The following is a 21,441-nucleotide window of genomic DNA, read 5'->3' on the forward strand; positions in this document are numbered from 1 at the left end:
CACCCACTCCCGCCCAACCTGCCCGACGTCGGTAAGATTCAGCCCATGGATTCCTTTATTCTCTTTCTAGACTCCCTCTGCTGGTATATGGGTATGGTAACCATGGCCAGAATTTTTTGCTCAGCATGTGGGCGTGCGCCCTAAAATGGCGTGTGATGACTTTGGGCGAGTGCCCCGCGTCATCGTGCACTCGCGCGATGTTTCAGTTGGCGGGCATGCACAAGAGTTGGCAGCGCTCCCACCAACAATTAAGCAGCCTATTAAGGTCCTTAATCAACTAATTGACTAGAATTTTTTGCTGCTCGTCGAACCGTTCGGTTGGTGGGTGGGCAAAAAGGCCAAGCGGCCTTTGCATTTTTGGTGAAACCTCATCCATGGGCGGAATGAGGTTTCGACCAGTGATTTAAAAAAAAATAGAAACTTTTTGCGCTCATGTTCAACATGTCCCTGCTCAGAGTCACGTGAGGGGACATGTTTTCATTATTTTAAAAATGTTCATTTTTATTGATAAAAATCTTCAGCTCCCTGAGGTAGCCCTGTGCCTGAGGGAGCTTTACTGTGTGCACCTGCGCTCATGTGTGAACTTCAGTGCTCGCACTCCCCCCACCCCCACCCAGGCAGCGCCGGGCACTGCAGCACCCGCTTCACGCTGGTTGGCCGTTAATTGACCAGCCAGCGTGAAATCGTGCTCGGGGCAGCAGTCAGTTTCCCGGGCCCGCCCACCACACCCGCCCGACGATGGCAAAATTCTGTCCCATAAGTGCACAAAGTAATTTTCCATACGTTACACATTCCCCAACTGTTCCCCTGCCCACCCCATCTACAGATTGTAATATCTTTTTACTCTCTCCACCAAGAATGCCCATCTCTCCTTCCTTGACTTGTTCCTATGGGGCCACCTTTGCAATTTCCATGGCTACCTCCTCCAGGGCAGTGATGATGAACATCCTTTTTTGGGCATTGTAAGCTCTTTCCTCTTGCAAGAATAAAAGAGAGAGAGATAAGGCCCTGCTGGCCTCAATGATCACTGCCAGCAACTCACATACATAAGAAGCTGCAAGTATGAGTGCTGGAAAATCCTCAGCAGCACTATGTCTCTGAGCCTTGTTGAGTAAGTAAACTGGGAACACATTACTTCCATGTTCAGGAGCAGGATGCATCTTCTGGCTCCTCAGGTGGAGTGCATGCTTTAATACCCAGGGGCCTTTCATCAGGAACTGGCATTGCAGCTACCTTGCAAGAGAAAAGAAGCTCATTGAACCTTTTATGGCACTAGACCCACTTGCTACTGACCATACTTTTGCTGCTGAGGCTTCAGCCACCTGCAGCCAAGGAGGTATTTGGCTGCGTGGCCTGCTTCTTCCACTCTCCAAAAAGAGGACCTCCTCGCTTTCCCTCATAGCCTCCAGGAGGACCTCGATGTCAGCACTAGAGAAGCAAGGAGCTATCCTGCCTCAGGCGCTAGGCCTCTGCTTCTCCAGACCCCTGGTGCTTGCATTTTTCTTACAAATGGCAGCCACAGTAATAACTGCTGTGATACCTTTAAATGGGGCCTGCAATTGCCGAGCCCTGCCTCTATTCTCTTCCAAATGCATTGTAGCCCACGCCACTCGTCAGAATTATAGTTCGGGATCCTTACATTGGGCTGCACAATATACAGTTAGCAAATTGTGAAATGCTGGAGTTAAGGGTGAATCCAAAATCCAGGGGCAGGATTTTCCCTTTGGTGCGCGGGCGTGCGCCCGAGCATTAAATAACGCGCAATGACATCGGGCAAGTGTTCCAACGTCATCACGCACTCCAGTCTGGGGGCCTGCGTGAGAGTTGGCAGCGCGCATGCTGACGATTCAGAGGCCTATTAAGGCCATTAATCAATTAATTAACTTGTATTTTTCTCTGCCTGTCCAACGTTACGGTTGACGGGCGGGCAAATCGGCCAGATGGCCTTTGGATTTTTGAGCCTCATCCACCCTAATTAAATTTTGAAAAAATAGTAATTTTTGTCAGAATTTTTCAAATATGCTGAGTGAGTCCGCTGTGTGGACATTTTCTCTGGATTTTTAAAAGCTTTATTCATTGGTTTAACATACTTCAGCTCCCTGAGGCAGCTCTCTGCCTTCAGGGAGCTCTCATTACGTGTTGCCCTGCGCCTGCGCTGACTTCAGCGCTTGCCCTCCTCCTGCGCCCACCCCGGCAGCACAATTAACAGCCAGCCAGCGTGAAATCGTGGTCGGGGGCCAATCGTGGGTGATGGGCCGTTTCCCGGCCACTCCTGGGCCCGCCCGCCGCAACCCGAAAATCCTGTCACAGGATGTCCATATCGTCTGTGGAAGGAGGATAAAGAAGCCATATTTACGGGTATGCTTTTGTAACTCCTTTTGAGATTATTATGCAATACATTTTATTTTATAGTGTATATAGTTCAGTGACTTTGAAAACTTCAAATCAGCAGTAACTCGAGCTTTTTATTGATTAAAATTCTTTATCAGTGAAATATGTGAGATGGAATTTGGGGAGAAATATTTTGCATAATAGTGAATAACAAAAGGCAAAATTAACACAACAGAAGGAAGAAAAACAAACTTAACCAAAAAGGAAAACATTTGGAATGCACTGCCTGAAAGGTGGAAGCAGATTTAATCGTGGCTTTTGAAAGGGAACTGGGTAAATACCTGAAAGGATAAAAATTCATCGCCAATCGGGTCAAATCAGCTCTGGAATTGGTGATCCACCCTGACCAGGCCTGCACTGTGCCGGGCAGGAAGATCTCGGACAGCCTCACGCTGCGCAGGGATACGATTGCCTATGTACAGGACAGGGGTGTGGACACCTGCCTCATCAGCCTGGATCAGGAGAAGGCCTTTGACAGAATATCGCACACCTACATGGTGGATGTGCTCTCCAAAATGGGGTTTGGGGAGGGAATTCACAATTGGATCCAACTGCTCTACACTAACATCAGTAGTGCAGTCTCAATCAATGGGTGGGAATCAGATAGCTTTCCGATTAAATCTGGAGTCAGGCAGGGCTGTCCTCTCTCGCCTGTTCTTTGCGTGTGTTGCATAGAACCCTTTGCTGAGTCCATCAGGGAGGATCCGGGCATAAGAGGAGTGACGATCCCGAGCAGTGGAGGCACTCAGATCAAAGCCTCCCTGTACATGGACGACGTCGCCGTCTTCTGCTCGGATCCGCTGTCGGTGCGCAGACTGATCCACATCTGCGACCAGTTCCAACTGGCCTCAGGAGCCAAGGTAAATCGTGGGAAGAGCGAGGCCATGTTCTTTGGGAACTGGGCTGACCGATTCTTTGTCCCCTTCACTGTCAGGGCTGACGGCCTGAAGGTGCTGGGGATATGGTTCAGAGGGACCAGAGCATGCGTTAGAAACTGGAAGGAGCGAGTGTCTATGGTGAAAAGGAAACTGGGCATGTGGGAGTGATGCTCCCTCTCCATTGCGGGTAAGAACCTGATCATCAGGTGTGAGGCACTCTCGCTGTTGCTGTACGTGGCGCAGGTCTGGCCCATTCCACACTCCTGCGTGGTGGCGATCACCCGAGCCATCTTCCGCTTTATCTGGAGGTCGAAAATGGATCGTGTCCGCAGGGACGCGATGTACAAGCCTCTAGATAAAGGGGAAAAAACGTGCTCAACATCGTCCACATACTGATGGCCACCTTTGTGTGTGGCTGCATCAAGCGGTGCGTAGACCCTCAGTACACAAACACCAAGTGTCACTACGTGCTGAGGTTCTACCTGTCCCCAGTGTTGCGAAGGATGGGTCTGGCCACGCTGCTGCGGAACGCTCCAAGTAGTTGGACCGTGCCGTACCACCTGTCCCTCGTGGGAAAATTTATGCAGAGAAACACCTTTGACCACAAGTCCATCAGGTAGTGGTCGGCACGTAACGTCTTAGAGGCCCTGCGGGAAAAGGAGGGTGGATCCTGTCGGAAGGTTCCCCAAGCAGACTGTCAAAGTCATTTGGCAGAATGCCTCATCGCCAGAACTTTCCAACAAGCACCAAGACGTAGTTTGGCTGGTGGTGAGAAAGGCCCTCCCTGTCAGATCCTTCCAACATGCCAGGAGTCTCACCCCCTCGGCACGTTGTCCTCGAGGTGGCTGTGGTGGGGAAGAGACCGTTGTTCACCTCCTTGTGGATTGTGCCTTTGCAAAGAAGGTCTGGAGAGAGGTGCAGTGGTTTCTGTCGAGGTTCATCCCGAGCAGTTCTGTGACACAGGACTCTGTGCTCTACGGGCTATTCCCAGGGACACACACCGAGACAAACATCAACTGCAGCTGGAGGATCATCAACTCGGTGAAAGACGCTCTTTGGTCTGCCCGAAACTTGTTGGTCTTCCAGCGCAAAGAGTTGTCCCCGACCGAGTGTTACAGAATGGCACGTTCCAAAGTCCTGGACTATGTGCTGAGGGACGCACTAAAGCTTGGGGCAGCCGCCGCAAATGCGCAATGGGGAAGGGTCGCTGCCTAAGACCTTACTGCCACAGTGCACCGAGGGACTGGGAACTGTTTAAATCCCCTCGGGCTGTACAGCTGAAAATGAATGTCTGCAAATGATTGTAATATTCATTTATTGTATTGATGCATTTCGTGATACACGTTGTAAAAGTTGAACCTGATTGTATTTTTGTGATGGTGATTTTGAAATGGTTTGAAATGTTGTTGAAGATATTTTGTGAATAAAGTATATTTTGCAAAAAAAAGGATAAAAATTGCAGAACTTCAGGGAAAAGGACAGGGAATGAGAGCCAGCTGAATTGCTAGGACACTAGAAGTGGAGAAATTAATGATTTGAAAAAGAAATTGGATGGTCACTTGAGGGCAATAAATTTAAGGGGCTACAGGGATAGAATGGGGGAATGGGACTGATTGGATTGCTCTATAGAGAACCGGCATGAATTGGATGAAACAAATGGCCTCTTTGTGTGCTGTTATGACTCTACGCCCTGGCAGAGAGCCAGCACAAACAAGACTTGCTAAATGGCCTCCTTCTGTGCTGTAACCATTCTGTGATTCTACAGCCGTTACAATGTACATGACAAACGTACAAATCTTTATTCTAAAGATCCAACAAATGGGTTATATTACCAAGACACATACAGTGGGATTTTCCACACCAGCCCGCCACCACGATCTTCTGGTCCCGCCGCAAGTCAATGGACTTCTGGCTGGGGCGCCACCTCGCCTGAGATGGGTCCCACCCACAGCAGGGCCGGAAAATCCCAGCCATAGAATGTGGTTAGTACCCTTCTTGTGTCACTACAAATAATTCCTATTTGACTTTCTTCTTTGTGTGTAGTGAACTCAACCATGTGTGGGATGTGCATTAGGTTCCACAGGTCTTCATAATTCATCATTTTAAATTAGTGAAAATTCAAATGTTATTCAATTTAGGAACTACTTTTTTCCGGTGAATTGGATTGTTTTATCTTTAAAGGAACACACAATAAGGTATTAGGCGAACATGTAGAATTTTGTTGACTAGAAGCAGGCTCTAAAATTTGTGAAGTCAAGTTTGGTGACCAATTCCCACAACCCAGAGAGTTGCACGCTCCTCTTAGCCCACCAAGAAATGCAAATTCAGCTCCTCCCATCTAACTAGAGCATCAAGAGTCTAAAGCATATTCATTCCTAGTCTGCAGAAGAATGCACACAACTCTGACTAAAATTCAATCCCACGTGATGGGTAAGGATCAGAAAGGTACTCCACTCCTAGAGAAACAGACATTGCAAAGCCGTACAGGACAGGTAGGAATCAGGCCATTAGCTATGAAACAAGGGGCTCTAAACTGTACCAGTTTGCACTTGCATTTCATACATGAAATGGGTATGAGGTGTGAATATGACAAATTTAGCGCTGCTAAATTGGTTCTGAGAATTTTAGGCTGTCCAAAATCCTGGAACTCCCTAACAGCACTGTGGGGGTACCTACACCACATGGACTGCAGCGGTTCAAGAAGGCAGCTCACCACCACCTTCTCAAGGGCAATTAGGGATGGGCAATAAATGCTGGCCCAGCCAGCGAAGCCCACATCCCATGAATAAAGAAAAAAAATAGTCTCTTGTAAGGAGCATAGCATTCACCATTTTCCAATTGGACCAAGCTGGGAAAGAGTGCAGGGGACTTTGTGAGACTTACAGCATTTACTCAGCTACAAGGATCATCGACAACATCCACCTGTCTCTGCATGCTTCCATTCATGACCAAGCCCACTGTTACAACAGAAAAAGGTTCCATTGCTTAAATGAACACTTGTGCTCAGTGTATTCCACAGTGGAGACCTTCTACTCTAGCCTCTAAACTATATGGGGTGACAGTCTCTGAGCTGATGTTTGCTTGGGTAGGGTTGTGTGACACTTCAGGAGGTATGTTCTCCTTGTTCCTCAATCCTGCTGCATCCTCCAGAGTATTAGTATCTGAAAGGTAAGGGAGAGGGTTTGCGGTTAATATCAAGGGTAAGCAGAGATGGGTGAGCTACTGCTGAAAGCAGAAACCTTTTGTCATGCATAGTGTTTGAGGATGAGATTTCGATGAGTAGGAAAAGAAAGCGAGAGATATATTAATATTTTTTAAAGGCACACTACTATGTGTGGGGCATTTCGAGTGGAAGATCGCATGGAACCTATTTGATTTTATAGTCATTATTTTCAAAGGAAAGAACATCATGTGGGCTCAGTTATCATGATTTTCCCAGACAAATCTTCCTTTCTGTGATCCACCTAAATGATGCTTAACATCCAGACGGAAAAGACAAAAATCCATCCACGTTTGCTGGCATGTATCCTCCCTCCCTCCAGTCTCCAAACATTCTCCCTCCCTCCCTTCAACCTCCAAACACCCTCCCTTCCTCCCTCCAGTCTCCAAATTCTCTCCCTCCCCTCCCTCCAGTCTCCAGGCCTGGGGCCCTGCCATGTCACCGAATTCCGGGGCCTACATTTCTCCGATGTTCGTTCTCGTTCGTTCGTTTTCTCTCTCTCTCTCTCTCTCTTCCCCCTACCCAAACTCTTGACTACCTCTCCCCACCGCTGCTGCTGAACTCACTCAGCCCACACCGAACCTCCCTAGTATTCACCTTGCTCCAACGGTCCTCACTGTTCCCGCGCACATTTCAAATCTGTACATGGGCCAGTCGGCCAGAAACGTCACTTCCAGTTTCTGGCTGGCCCTTAGTGATGATCTCCAGTTGGGGGGCTGGTAGGGGTGGGTGGGGGGTCGGAGTGTGGTGGCAGAGGGGAGAGTAGGGGTGTAGTGAGGAGGGAGCTGGTGAGGAAGGGGGGGATATTCAAAGCTGAGAGACAGATTTTTAATCAGTAATGGAATCAAGGATTATGGGGAAAAGGCAGGAAAGTAGAATTGAGGATTATCAGATCAGCCCATGATCTCATTGAATGGCAGAGCAGACTCGATGGGCTGAGTGGCCTACTTCTGCTCCTACATCTTATGGGTAGTGAGGAAGGGGTAATGAAGAGGGTGTAGTGGTGGGGGAGAGTAGAGGGCTGGCGTGGAGAGCAAGGAGGGGGGAATGGGGTGGGGGGTTGTGGGAGGTAGGGCCTTTGGGAAGAGGGGGGCAGGGGGAACAAAGATGGATGAGGGAGAAGCATATGGTCACTTTAGTAAAATTGACAACGGGTATAATACAAGCTTAAGCTGGTGCCTATACTGGTCACCACTCGAAAACCCCTACTGAATTTCCAGAGTCCAGTAGAATTGCCACCTCATTACACCTCATGCTTCCATTACCATCCAATTGAGACCAGTTGAGAACTAATTGATGCCAGTTCAAGCCAGTTCAGGCTTAAACTGGTCCAAACTGTTTTTTCCTCCTGGGACCTTTTTGGGGTCATCTATTGGACTTAGGACCACCCGCTGTATCTTATGTGTACCACCACCTCACAGCCAACCTTCAAATCTGCCAGCAGGGGACTGTTGCCCATGATGTTTACCATGTAACACAAATATATTGTTCTGCTGATATGCTGGATTTGTGTTTACCTTCGTATGTGTTTTAAGACTACAAGGCCTAATTGCCATATTCTAAAGTCGAATGATTCATTGCTGTTGGTTAAAGAAGTTTGTAGATTAATGGGTGCTTGTAAATTCCTGGCTTTAGGTGAGAATGAGGAATTTTTTTTATTACACTGTTGTGGCATGTAGCAAAACATTTGACATATTGGTTTATTTGTAGGTTTAAAATACAAAAATAAAGCAAATGCTTTTCAAGTTCTACCCTATTAGCTCGCATTTAAAAATCACATCAATTTGCCGGAAATTAAAATCTAATTCAACCTGAATTTCAGATGCTATTTTAAATCTCGATTGAAAAAACACATCTCAATTTACCTGCCCCGCAGTAAATCATTTTGATTGCGTTACTTTAACAGCATGGTTGTAGCACCAGAAAGTCAGCCGTTGATTTTTATTTGCTGAGACTTTAAAAATGTTTGAATTAAAACTCCCAGATTGAGTATATCATGAAGTGAACATTACTGGAACATCTTAATCAGATCTGAAGCAGTTTAACAGTTTTCAACAGCAATTAACACACACCAAGCAAACGGGTGACATTTTATTTCATTTTAATTTCTAAATAAGCAAAGCCTGCACCTTTGTTAAATGAAAGTTTTCTAATATTCCAGATCGTACCGGTTAAGAGAAACAGCATAATAATACAGCCACTAACTTCTGACACTGTGTATGAGGTAACCGTTACTGCTGTCTATACTTCAGGTGATGAGACCAGTATATCCGGAGAGGGAAAAACGTGTAAGTATAATGACGTCAAGTTGCATTTCATCAGTCCTCTCATTTGGACACAATGGGTGGTATTTAATGGACGCGACGGGGATCTCACCCACCAGCTCGAGAGGTGGCGAGAGCCCCGTGTCGCCTCTTCTCAGGAACGCCCACAGAATTAAGTGCCACTCAGGCACTTAATAGGACTGTAGCAGGCCTTCCCCGAGATCAAAGACTCCGGGGGCGGAAGTCCTGCCTGCTGAGAGCTGCTCGAGAGGAGGTGGCTGTTGCTGGTATGACACCCATCCAAGGCCTGGGATCGTCCCTGGATCCCAGGCCACAGGTGAGTGATGGCGGGATGGGATTTGTGGGCTTGGGGCTGCGAGGCTGGGGGTGGAGACAAGGGGGATCTGCAGGAAGCTGAGTGATGAGTGCCTTTCAACAAGGGGACCTCCCTGGGGAGCCACGAGCAACCCCTGACGGGTTAGGTTGTCATGCTCCCCACATGGCAAGCTTCCTGCCCATCGTGGCTTAATACCAGCGGCAGTACAATGAAGCTCTTAAGTGGACATTAATTGTCCATTTAAGGGCCTCAGTTAGTGACGGGATGGGATAGCCATCCAGATTATTTGGGATGGCGGCATAGTCTGCACCCACCACCCTCCCACTTAATTAAATGTTTCCCCCAACCACGAGCCAAGGCGTTAATTTCCACCCAATGATTTCACAATAAACAAGAATATAGCAGCACTGTTTTAAAATTAGGGATCGCCCTTTTAGGACAGATATGAGGTGAGAAAAAACATTTTCACACAGCGAATAGTTAGGGTTTGGAATGCACTGCCTGGAAGTATGGTGGAAGCAGGTTCAATTGAGGCATTCAAAAGGGCATTGGATGATTATCTAAATAGAAACAATGTACAGAGTTATGGGGAAAAGGCAGGAGATTGGTACTAAGTTAAAATGCTCAGAGAACCGGTGCAGACACGATGGGCTGAATGGCCTCCTACACTGTATCGATTCTGTGAGGAGAATTTTTTTTCTCTGAGGGTTGTGCAACTTTGGAACTCTCTGCCTCAGAAGGTAGCGGAGGTGGGGTCATTGAATATTTTTAAGGCAGAGGTAGATAGATTCTTGTTAGGCAAGGGAATCAAAGGTTATCGGGGTTAGATGGAAATGTGGAAGTCGAAACACAAGAAGATCAGCCATGATCTTATTGAATGGCGGAGCAGGCTTGTGGGGCTGAATGGTCTACTCATGTTCTTATTTCTTATGTTCTCATGTTCTTATGTGCTGTGGCATGTAATTTATATGGCAAGCTGTTGATCATTTCTTTCAAAATAAAATAATTAATTATCAAGATAAGGGATTTGAGAACCATTTTCCAGAAAATAGCTAACAAAGGTACAATTTCTGTTTTTCATTGTGTTTTGTTAAATCTACATTTCATCTATTTTCAAAACCCTTTTGCTGATTCTGAAACAATTACATTCTTACAAAACGCTTTTATACTTCAGCGCTGGTTTTAGTGCTCACACTTATTCACCAGATGCCATTCTTCATCAGATATCAGGTAGAAGAAGAAAGGATAAATCAGGCAGAGGTTCCTAAGATTCACAGAACATGGATGACCTGAAAATACACCGTGGAACACTAACATAGGAACGCCTGACAGATTTGTCTTAAATCCCTCTCTTTGGAAGCATTCATGTATCTATTTTCAATAGATTAGCCCCTCAGTGAAAATAGCAGAGAAAGAAATTTACGATGAACATATTGGTGCCCCACAGTAAAGTTCCAAACTTGAGTCTCCACTGAAATCAGAGCAAATTGAGTCAGCAAATCTCTATGACTGTATCAGTGAGGGAACTGGTGCCATTTATTTAAATGTTAAATATCCATAAAATAATTCTCTGCAACCGCTTATTTATATGAATGATCCAGAATGTGGTGTTCATATTATAGTCACTAAAACCAGGGAAAACAGAAAGAGCTACAGCTAAAATCTGACACCTTAAGCATCAAAAATAGTATCCAAGGAAAGATTCTGGAAGAAAAAACAAATGTGTGTTTAATTACGAAACGACCTTAGTTAAAACCTTGTGATATACAATACATCAGCATTCCTTATAAATATATGGTTATCACCCTTCCCCAGTTTTATTTCTGAATAATCATCAGCAATTATAAATGCCAGTTGGTGTTATATTAAGTTTTATCTCCTGCAGTGCCTTTTGATCCACCATCTAACCTACAAATCTCAGAAGTATGGTACAATCACTTCCGGGTCACATGGGATAAAGCTGAGACACAACCATTGGGATACGCTGTGATTTATCAGACAGCTTCTGGTAAGTTAAGATTTCATTTTGATTTGTGGAAGAGTTCCATCAAGAGTTAGGATTTCTCCTTTAATTACAGGGCTAGGACCAAAACTTTAATTCAGTCAGAAAATCCTGAATGGAAATTCACTTCTCACAGCATGCCTACCTGAAACTATGAATAAAAGCAATATTAACTTTCTTTTGATATATCCTGTTCAGAATGATTTCACTTCTCAAGAACTTTTATTCATAAAGGGAGTGACAGAGGAAAAGGGGATGGAAATTTTACCATGTATACAAGACTCCTTTCTGACCAAATGTAAGAAGGCTGGCAAATATGGATGCACAGCGAGACCTAGTAATAGAGAATAAACCAGAGCATACTAGAGAAGTAAGTGTTGGAGAACATGTGGGGAGCAGTGGTCACAATATAAGGTTTAAGGAATGATTGACAATGATACAGATAGAAAAAAGAAAAAGTAATAGACTGGGACAAAGCAAACTATAAGAGAATGAAGATGGAGCCAAGAAAAATAAACTGGAAAAAAATATTGGGAGACAAAGAAGTAGAACCACAATTGCGATACTTAAAAGAGGGATCAATAGAGTTTAGAAAAAAAAATGTTCTACTAAAAAATAAGAAGAAACTAGCCACAAATGAGATGTTATGGATAATTAAAGGGGTTAGGATAAAATTGAACTAAAGTAGAAGAACGTATAAAATAAAGGAGCAGGTGACAAATGGGAATATGATAATGGTTGGCAAAGGGATGAAAAAAACTAGGAAGGCAAGGGGGAAATATGAAATAAAAATATTGAATGATACCAAAATAATTAGTATTCTAGTCAGATTTTCCAGTCAGCCTCCAGGTTTCCACAGGTAACTCTCTTGAAGGCAGCCTCTGGGCTGCAGACCTGGCAACCAGTGCTCCAGGTTTAAGCCTAGAGGCCCTCCCTCCAGCCTGGTGCAACAGCAGCTGCAGGCAGTCATGAAAAAGGGCTCCCTTTGGCTGCAAAAGCCATCTTTTATTCAAATTTAGAAAGAGGTAGAGAGAGAGCACCTCCATTTTGAAGTGCCCTCTCCCTCTCTTACATCCATGGCATCCTGTTGCTGCTTTCAGCTTCGAGAGCACACCCAGCTCCCTTAATTGAATGGCAAGCCTGTCCTCTGGCCAGTAATTGGCCACCCCAGTCACATTGACTGACTGTTTCCAACAGTGTATGTGTCTGGCCCATATTTGAGCCTGACGGTAGGGATTGGAAGCCAGTAGGGAAAATCCTGCCCTTTTCACTGACGAGGTAAAAAATGAAATTGGAGAAGAGGTCAAGAGGGATATTCCAGTTAAGGTAGAAAGAAAAGAGAAATTAGTCAAACTTGAGGTGGACAAAACCTTGGATCCAGATGGATCAAACTCACAGATAGAAGATGAGAAGCATAGAAACAGGAGTAGGCTATGCTGTCCTCAAACCCATTCTACCATTGAGTTCGATCATAGCCAATCTTAGTCTCAACTTCATATACCCACCCTCTGATCAATAATCCTTGATGGTTTTATATAATAAAAGCAAAACACCTTGGATGCTGGCAATCTGAAATAAAAACAAAAGTGTTGGAAAAACTCAACGGGTCCAGCAACATCTGTGGAGTGAGAAACAAAGGAAGGATTAACGATAGGATTCTTCTTTGGAACTAGTCACCCTTAATACTCTTAAAGCTTTTTGAGGATTTAGATCTTGAAAATTTCAGTTGACCCAGCATCCACGGTCTTTTAGATGAGAGAATTCCAGATATCTATTACCCTTGTCAGAAAAAACTGTTTCTTTGATGTGTTCCTAAATGACCTAGCTTTAATTTTATGACTGTCTCCTTGTCCTGTATTCCCCAACAGAGGAAACAGCTTCTTTCTATGTAATCCATCAAATACTTAACATTTCAAACACCTCAGTTAGATGACCCATCAACCTTCTAAACCTTCTAAATACAAGTCAATTTTATGTAACCTGTCCTCATGGTTCAGCTCTGATTTCCTCTTTGTATCATTCTGGTGAATCCTAATTGTAACATATCGAAGGGCAGTATATCCTTCCTGAGGTGTGGTGTCCAAAAATGAATGCAGTACTCCAGATGCAGTCCGATCAACGCTCTATATAACTGAAGCATACCTTATTCCAGCTCCCTTGGGATAAAGGATATCACTCTTTAGCCAATTTGATTATATTTTTATTTGTGTGCATCAGCTTATTAGTGAGTTGGTTACCTGAAAACCTAAATCCTTTTGCATGAGGCCACAATAATAACTATAGACTGTCACGACTATATATTTCAATTATCCACATTAGCAGATGTGGACAGTCCCTAGATGTTCTCCAACACTTAGTTCTCTAGTCTGCTCTGGTTTATTTTCTGTTACTAGGTCTAGCTGTGCATCCATCCTTGTTGGCCTTCTTACATATTGGATCGGAAAGTACTCTTGTATACATGGTAAAAATTCCAACCCCTTCTCCTCTGTCACTCTGCTAATATGGATAATTGAAATATATAATCAAGTGCCTATCCATATGACTCAAAATTATGTCCCATATAAATAAGGGACAGGCTTGAAAATCATCCATTTGAATTGTCAAGAGTATTTTGATTTCAAAACAAGAGGCTGTTCCAAGTCTTAATGATCCTGCTTACTGTCAGATTTCAATGGTTATCTAACTCTTGGTTCAATTAAGATTTTTAATTGTCCTCTCTAATAATCAGTGTGACTTATGTGTAAAGACCTGCCAAATTTATTAACCCATTCTAGTCTTGCTTTTTCTGTTTATTGAACATGAGAAGAATTGCAGGCTTTCTTTTGTGTACAGCTCAAGCCATGGAAGTAATGACAGGAGAGGATGCAGATTCAGTAGTCATTAAGAACCTGCAGAATGGCCTAGAATACAACGTCAAAGTGCTTGCAGTCTATCCAAATGGCAACAGTACAACTGTTGAAGGAAAAGCGACAACATGTAAGTTCCAATGGCTTGAATGCAAGGTGGATTGTAGGCAGGAGGAAATTACATAGTCATAGTTATCAAGGGGTTTTAATGCTATTAGGAGTCAATTGTCTCAGTTGGTAGCACTCTTATCTCCGAGTTAGAAGGTTGATGATTCAAACACTGCTCCAAGATTTGAGCAAATAATCTAGGCTGGCAGATCAGAGAAAATCTTAAATTTATATAGTGGCTTTCATGACCACTGGACATCTCAAAGCATTTTACAGCCAATGAAGCCATTTGTGAAGTTGATTTAGGGATAAATATTGGCTAGGACACTGGGAATAAATGCCCCTTTCTTCTTTGAAATAGTGCCACAGGATCTTTTACAATCACCTGAGAGGTCAGACAGAGCCTTGGTTTAATGTCTCAACCAAAATCTGGTAGTGCAGCACTGCCCCAGGGGATTTAGATCTGAAGATACAAAAGGAATGCTGCATTGTCAAAGGTGAGATGTTGAACTAAAGCTCCCTCTGCCTATTCAGGTGGAAGTTAAAGATCCTATTGTGCTGCTTAAACAACAAAGAGTTCTCCTCGAACTCGAAACGTTAACTGTGTTCCTCTCTGCAGATGCTGCCAGACCTGCTGAGTTTTTTCAGGTATTTTTGTTTTTGTTTAGGAGTTCTCCTGATGTCTTGGTGTCTGCTGTGTTTGCTTATATAACAATAGTGGCTGCAATTTTAAAGATACTTATTGTATGTGAAACAAAAACAAAAAAAGCTAGAAAAACTCAGCATCTGCAGAGAGGAATGCAGTTAATGTTTCGAGTCCGTATGACTCTTCATCAAAACTAAGGAAATATAGAAATGAGGTGAAATATAAGCTGGTTGAGGGGGGTGGGGCAGGTGGAGCTGGATAGAGGGCCAGTGATAGGTGGAGGCAAAGAAGAGATTGCCAAAGATGTCATAGACAAAAGGACAAAGGGGTGTTGATGGTGGTGATATTAGCCAGAACTGACTCCACAGTAAAATCGATTGTGATTATCTCCTGCAGAAAGAGTCACTGTCCTCTTCTGCCCAATGTCAGGTTAGGTCTAACAGTCACAGGATGGCTTGAAGTTCCATTTGCACTGCAATGCAGCATTGTTGTGAAACCAAACCCCTTTTCATCAATGTTAAGTTGGATGCTATTCTCTCGTTTCATCTGTTTATATTTTGTTTAGCGTTCATTTTCTTTTGCTTTTAATATCCAGCTTGCTGTTATACAATGCCTTGTTGGAGGTTGGCATCTTGTTCGAGATTTGTTTAAAAGCATTCAGTTGCTGCAATAACTTCAACCATAAACCTCTCACTGAGTCACTGCACCAAATTCTTTCAACTTTGTAGCTTAAAAGTAAAAGGAAAGTTCAGGAGAGGCAGAACTAGTAACATAGATGGATCCCATGCCATGGATCAAATCATACACTGTCCTTTGCTTTGAGCTCGTAGTGGGTAATTTTCAATTTTATCGTTTTGGCAGTAAACTGCCAGAGCAGATTATCGGCCCATTATTAAATCAACTTGCAATAGCAATAGTAAAAGGACTTTGTAGTACCACAGCTACTACTAACTGCCATTGTTGGGGCCTTTGGCTTACTCAGCTGCAGCTTCTTTACTTCAGCAGACGACTGACAGTTGTTAACTCTGACTTCTCTTGAGTGACATTCCGTCATGTCCATGGACAATGCTGCAATGTCGAAAATTAACTTTGGCAATGCCAGCAAATTACTGTGAATGTATTAACTTTTTAAGCCACACACCAATCTGAGTCCCATTTCTCGCTCTTGAAATTTTCCAAAATTACAATGTATGGAAGACTTTCTCAAAACCATGATAAACCCTCCAATCTCCCCAATGGCAACTGACTGTTCCAAACCAAAAAGCTTTCAGCAATCTCCAGTGATTTGGGACTGTAGTGCTGCTCAAACTTGCTTAAAATGTCAGGCAGCAGCTTGTCTTTTGGCTTAGCGGGACGAGCAAATTCTTGAACATTTCATATACTTCTGGGCCTGCTTCCATCAAAAGTATCATGCCTTTCCTTTATCCCACTGCCTGATTAACAGCAGGATTTTCGAGGATAATATTAGGAGTGAAAAATATCTCAAGACACTCCATATGCCCACTGAAAGCCAGTCAGTCACGGCTACACTCTCCCAGATGCTCAATAATACTTGTTGATCAGTCCACCCACGTGTCCATGCACCCTTCCTTGTAAAACCTGCATTTTAAGCTGATTTCTCAGCAAAAAAAACACACACACACATAGTTCCTCTGTTGGTGTGCTGGAAGCTTCTCCAACCCAAATTTGTTCAGTTACGGAAGGTCCACAACCCCATCTCATTGCCAGAAGATGATATCTTGAAGGACAGCATGAGACTGTGTGCAGCACTTGGAGTTCAAGTATCCAACTGAACTGGTTCATTCCAGTTTGCTTATATACATACAGGGAGGTGGTAGGGTAGTGGTATTGACCCTGGACTAGTAATCCAGAGACCCAGGGTAATGCTTTGGAGACCTAGGTCCAAATCCCACCACGGCAGATGGTGGGATTTGAATTCAATAAAAATCTGGAATTAGAAGCCTAATGAGGGCCATGAAACCACTGCCCACCGGCAGGACAGACCCAGCAGAGGTGGCGGCACTGTTGTATACAGTCAGGAGGGAGTTGCCCTGGGAGTCCTTAACATCGAATCCGGAACCCATGAAGTCTAATGGCATCAGGTCAAACATGGGCAAGGAAACCTCCTGCTGATTACCATTTACCACCCTCCCTCAGCTGATGAATCAGTGCTCCTCCATGTTGAACATCACTTGGAGGAAGCACTGAGGGTGGCAAAGACACAGAATGTACTCTGGGTGGAGGACCTCAATGTCCATCACCAAGAGTGACTCTAGCATCACTACTGACCGAGCTGATTGAGTCCTAAAGGGCATATTTGCTAGACTGGGTCTGCGGCAGGTGGTGAGAGAACCAACAAGAGGGAAAAACATACTTGGTCTCATCCTCACCAACCTGCCTGCCGCAGATGAATCTGCCTATGACAGTACCGGAAGGAGTGACCACCGTCTTCACATTGAGGATACCCTCCATTGTGTTGTGTGGCACTACCGTGCTAAATGGGATAGATTTTGAACAGATCTAGCAACTCAAGACTGGGCATCCATGAGGCACTGTGGGCCATCAGTGGTAGCAGAATTGTACTCGAATACAATCTGTAACCTTATTGCCTGGCATGTTCCCCCTCTACCATTACCACCAAGCCAGGGGATCAGCATTGGTTCAATGAAGAGTGCAATGAAGAGTGCAGGAGTGCATGCCAGGAGCGGCACCAGGCATACCTAAAAAATGAGGTGTCAACCTGGTGAAGCTATAATACGGGACTACTTGCATGCTAAACAGCATAAGCAGCAAGTGATAAGCGATTCCACAACCAACGGATCAGATCTAAGCTTCGCAATCTGCCACATGCCATGGCGGTGGACAATTAAACAACTCACTGGAGGAGGAGGCTCCATAATTACCCCCACCCTCAATGATGGGGGAGCCCAACACATCAGTGCAAAAGATAAGGCTGAAGCATTTGCAACAATCTTCAGCCAGAAGTGCCGAGTGGATGATCCATCTCGGCCTCCTTTGCTAAATCCCCCACTATCAACATCCTGGGAGCTATTATTGACCAGAAACTGAACTGGACTAGCCATATAAATACTGTGGCTACAAGAGCAGGTCAGAAGCTAGGAATCCTGTGGCGAGTAACTTACCTCCTGACTCTCCAAAGCCTGTCCGCCCTCTACAAGGCACAAGTCAGGAGTGTGGCGGAATACTATCCACTTGCCTAGATCAGTGCAGCTCCAGCACTCAAGATGCTTGACACCATCCAGGACAAAGCAGCCCGCTTGATTGACACCCCATCCACAAACATTCACTCCCTCCACCACCGATGCACAGTGGCAGCAGTGTGTATCATCTACCAGGTGCACTTCAGGAACTCGCCAAGGCTCCTTAGACAGCACCTTCCAAACCCACAATCGCTACCATCTAGAAGGACAAGGGCAGTAGACACATGGGAACACCACCATCTGGAAGTTCCCTTCCAAGCCACTCAGCATCCTGACTTGGAAATGCATCGCCATTCCTTCACTGTTGCTGGGTAAAAATCCTGGAACTCCCACCCTAACAGCACTCACACCACATGGACTGCAGCAGTTCAAGAAGGCAGCTCACCACCATCTCGTCAAGGGCAATTAGGGATGTGCAATAAATGCTGGCTTTGCCAGTGACGCTCACATCCCATGGATGAATAAAACAAATGCACATAAGGCTACAAGGGGGGTGCTATTACACTATTTCTTATTTTCATTTGTTTACAAATCAAACTTAACCACAGGTTTCTTTTTCTTAATAAGATACTTCCTTTCTTGACCCAAAACTCCAGAACTTGGGGAAGGACCTTGACCCATTTGGGTCTGAGTTTTCTCCAACAAGGACTGACCTTGCCCTTAACTTTCAATTGAAATTGCAGCTTCATCAGATATGTCTGTCTGACACTGAGAGGATCTGAACTGGTTTCAGGTGCATCATGTGTTGAGTAGAATACTAGCTACTCCATATCCCATCGGACTCATCTGATTTTTCCTAACTCCCCTCTTCTTCATGAACCTCTGAAGGTGAAACATGATCTATATGTACAAACCTAACCTTTCCGCTACCAAACATACTGACAAAATATTTTCATGACTCTCCCTGGTAGCCACTTCAACCACTATGATGATAGTCATTCACCTTAACAGGCTGGTTCAACTTCAGACTTCTTTCTCTCACTCTACTCCTATCTTATATAATTTTGTGCATTACGTAACTTTTTCTTTTTAGGAGGAAGGAGTATAATAGCACCCACAAGAGGGCCCTTGTGCGCTGTACTTTGAATGGAATTTTGAACATTGGCTGTGATTTTCCGTGCCCACCAGCATCGGGCGTGTTCGGTGACTTGAGCAGACGATATGGTGCGATTGGTTTCACGATGGTGTGAAACCAGTTCACGATCGTCCGCACAGCCCAACAATGGTGGTCCATGAACTCCGCCATCGGATGTCAGAAACTTCATTGTAATACATCAGCATATCATTATTAGGCCTGCCCACCGGAATCACCCCCCCCTGCTGGATCGTCCAAATATGCTGACGTTTTTCACAACAGCACATAAGCAATGTGCACCTGGTGGGCTGCACTGCGCTCGGGACTTCAAGGTTTGTTTGCCTACCTTGCTTTGGTCAGCACTCGCATCCATCAGCGCCAGGCTTCACAGACAGCACCACATCACTTTTAGGGGGGCTCATGGAAGGTCTTTATCTACCAGATCAGCCATATGTGAGTGGTTTTTCAATGGCTGCAGGGCTAGGGCTTGCTTGGCGAAGGGAGAGAAGTGGCCTCAGGCAAGGGAAGAGGCTGCAGGATGAGAGCTGTACTGGGGAAGGAGGGTATCCCAGGGTGTGTGTGTGGCCACATGTTGATCTGTGCAAGTGGCCTCAAGATGGTGAGGGCTGAGGAGGCAGTCTCCAGAGGGGATGGGGCCAGATGGACATGTGAGGGTATGTGTGTGAGAATGGGTGGTGATGTTTCTTGTGCTGGTAGTGAGTAAGATGCCAGTGAATGTGTGATGGGCTTGAGTGTGTGAGTTTAGAGCGATGAGATGGTTGCCATACCCTGGCTGCACAGATGAGATCATTGATCCTCTTTCTGCATTGGATGGCCAACCTCTTCTGTGCAGCATTGGCACTGATCACTACTGCCATCGTCTACCAAGCCTGGTTGGTTACGCCGCTGCCCATCCTGCATCCAGAGCAGGAGTAGAGGACATCGCAGCGGGCCTCCACCGCATCCAAAAGGCTCTCCAGTGATGTGCCACTAAACCTGCGGGCTGCAGTCTTTTTGCCTTTTGTGGACATCCCCCCTGCAGCAGTCGTGGGCTGGAAGCACTGAGACGTGTGCACGCGGCTGGACTTTAGAGATGACGCTTGGTGTGATGAAGCAGTGAGGTGATGGTGTGGTGGGCGAATGAGAACCCGGCCGCCATGGAAATGACTTGTTTCCTTGGAATGCATAACTAATACATCAGGTATTGAATAATATGGTGTGAAATCCCGCCAATGCGGCCAGCGGGTAAAACACCACTTTACCTGCCTACCACACTTAGTGCAAATCTGGGATGATTCCACCCATTTAAGGAGGGAGGCATGTAATAGCATCCACTTATGGCATTTGTGTGTGTATGTACATAAATAAACCGGAATAAACCAGTTCAGTTGGGTACTTGAACTCCATGTGCTGCACACAGTCGCTTGTTGTCCTGCAAGATATCACACCACTCAATTCTTATCTCAAAGAGAATCAGACAAGTTTTATGACAGGCAGAGAACCTGCTCTGTCAGTTTACTGCCCAAGTGTTGATGGTGAGAACTACATCCATAAATATTTTGCATTTAATAGGTGAATTGCACTGAAATTGGGATTATGACAACGCGAGAGCTGAAGTAAAATTAAATCTATAGCTGGAATCTTAACATATTCCTCTACAATTACAATTCAACTAATCCTATTATCATACAATTGCTAGAATACTGCTATCTTGCACTAGAAGCAGACTGTCCACGCTAATTGTTTACTCTTTAAGGTCAGTCTCTGACTACCTGAATTGGATGTTTTGTTTTGCAGTGTACTTGAATGTAACTGATCTTAGTACCTATCAGGTCCAGTTGACCACTATGTGTGCCAAGTGGGAAGGATACCCCGCAGCCTCAGCCTTCAGGATTGTCTTAGAGTCAATGAAAGGTACATTTGCTCAGAGAATTCACTGGAAATGTTCCAATTGAAACTTGTCTTTAATTTTTCTGTCTGAAATATTTTCCAAACACATTTCTTTACCTCTTTAACTGTTTTTGTTGTAAATCTATACATATCATTGAAAGTGGATGCGTTTGCAACATTTGATCCACAAAGAGTTGGAGATTTCTCTTCTGCAGAAGTTTAACCACATGGGAGGAGACATTGCACAATGATACTACACCACTGGAAGTGGACTAGGTTGGAACTTTCTTCTCCTCCAACACTGCCACTCCACTGCCTCATTTACTTGCCAGTTGACATGTACCACATTGCTGGGATGGGCCCATTTAAGCTATAGGGACAGGTGCTTGCGCCAATAGAAGTACAAGTGTGGCAGCTGCTTTACAGAGGTAGAGGAACCCATTTCTCTGAGAATGGGTATACGAGGCCCCTCAGGACAAAGCGGCAAAGATAGGAAAATCAAAATTTTCTTCAGGATCCCACTTTGGTAGGCTTTAGTTTCAATAGCAGTAGATCTTTCTGGA

At 44.8% G+C, this 21,441-nt stretch overlaps 1 protein-coding gene across 1 annotated transcript in view; it reads left to right on the forward strand.

The window, feature by feature from the left end:
- LOC144688534 (collagen alpha-1(XIV) chain-like) overlaps positions 1–21,441 on the forward strand; it is a 203,560-nt gene that overhangs the window by 86,283 nt on the left and 95,836 nt on the right. Inside the window, exons 20-23 of the mRNA XM_078555234.1 lie at positions 8,651–8,777; positions 10,976–11,098; positions 13,925–14,068; positions 20,786–20,902. Coding sequence (XP_078411360.1) covers positions 8,651–8,777; positions 10,976–11,098; positions 13,925–14,068; positions 20,786–20,902 — 511 coding nt within the window. The remainder of the gene's footprint in view (positions 1–8,650; positions 8,778–10,975; positions 11,099–13,924; positions 14,069–20,785; positions 20,903–21,441) is intronic.

Source organism: Cetorhinus maximus, chromosome 13, assembly GCF_964194155.1.
Source record: "Cetorhinus maximus chromosome 13, sCetMax3.hap1.1, whole genome shotgun sequence".
Taxonomy (NCBI): Eukaryota; Metazoa; Chordata; class Chondrichthyes; order Lamniformes; family Cetorhinidae; genus Cetorhinus; species Cetorhinus maximus.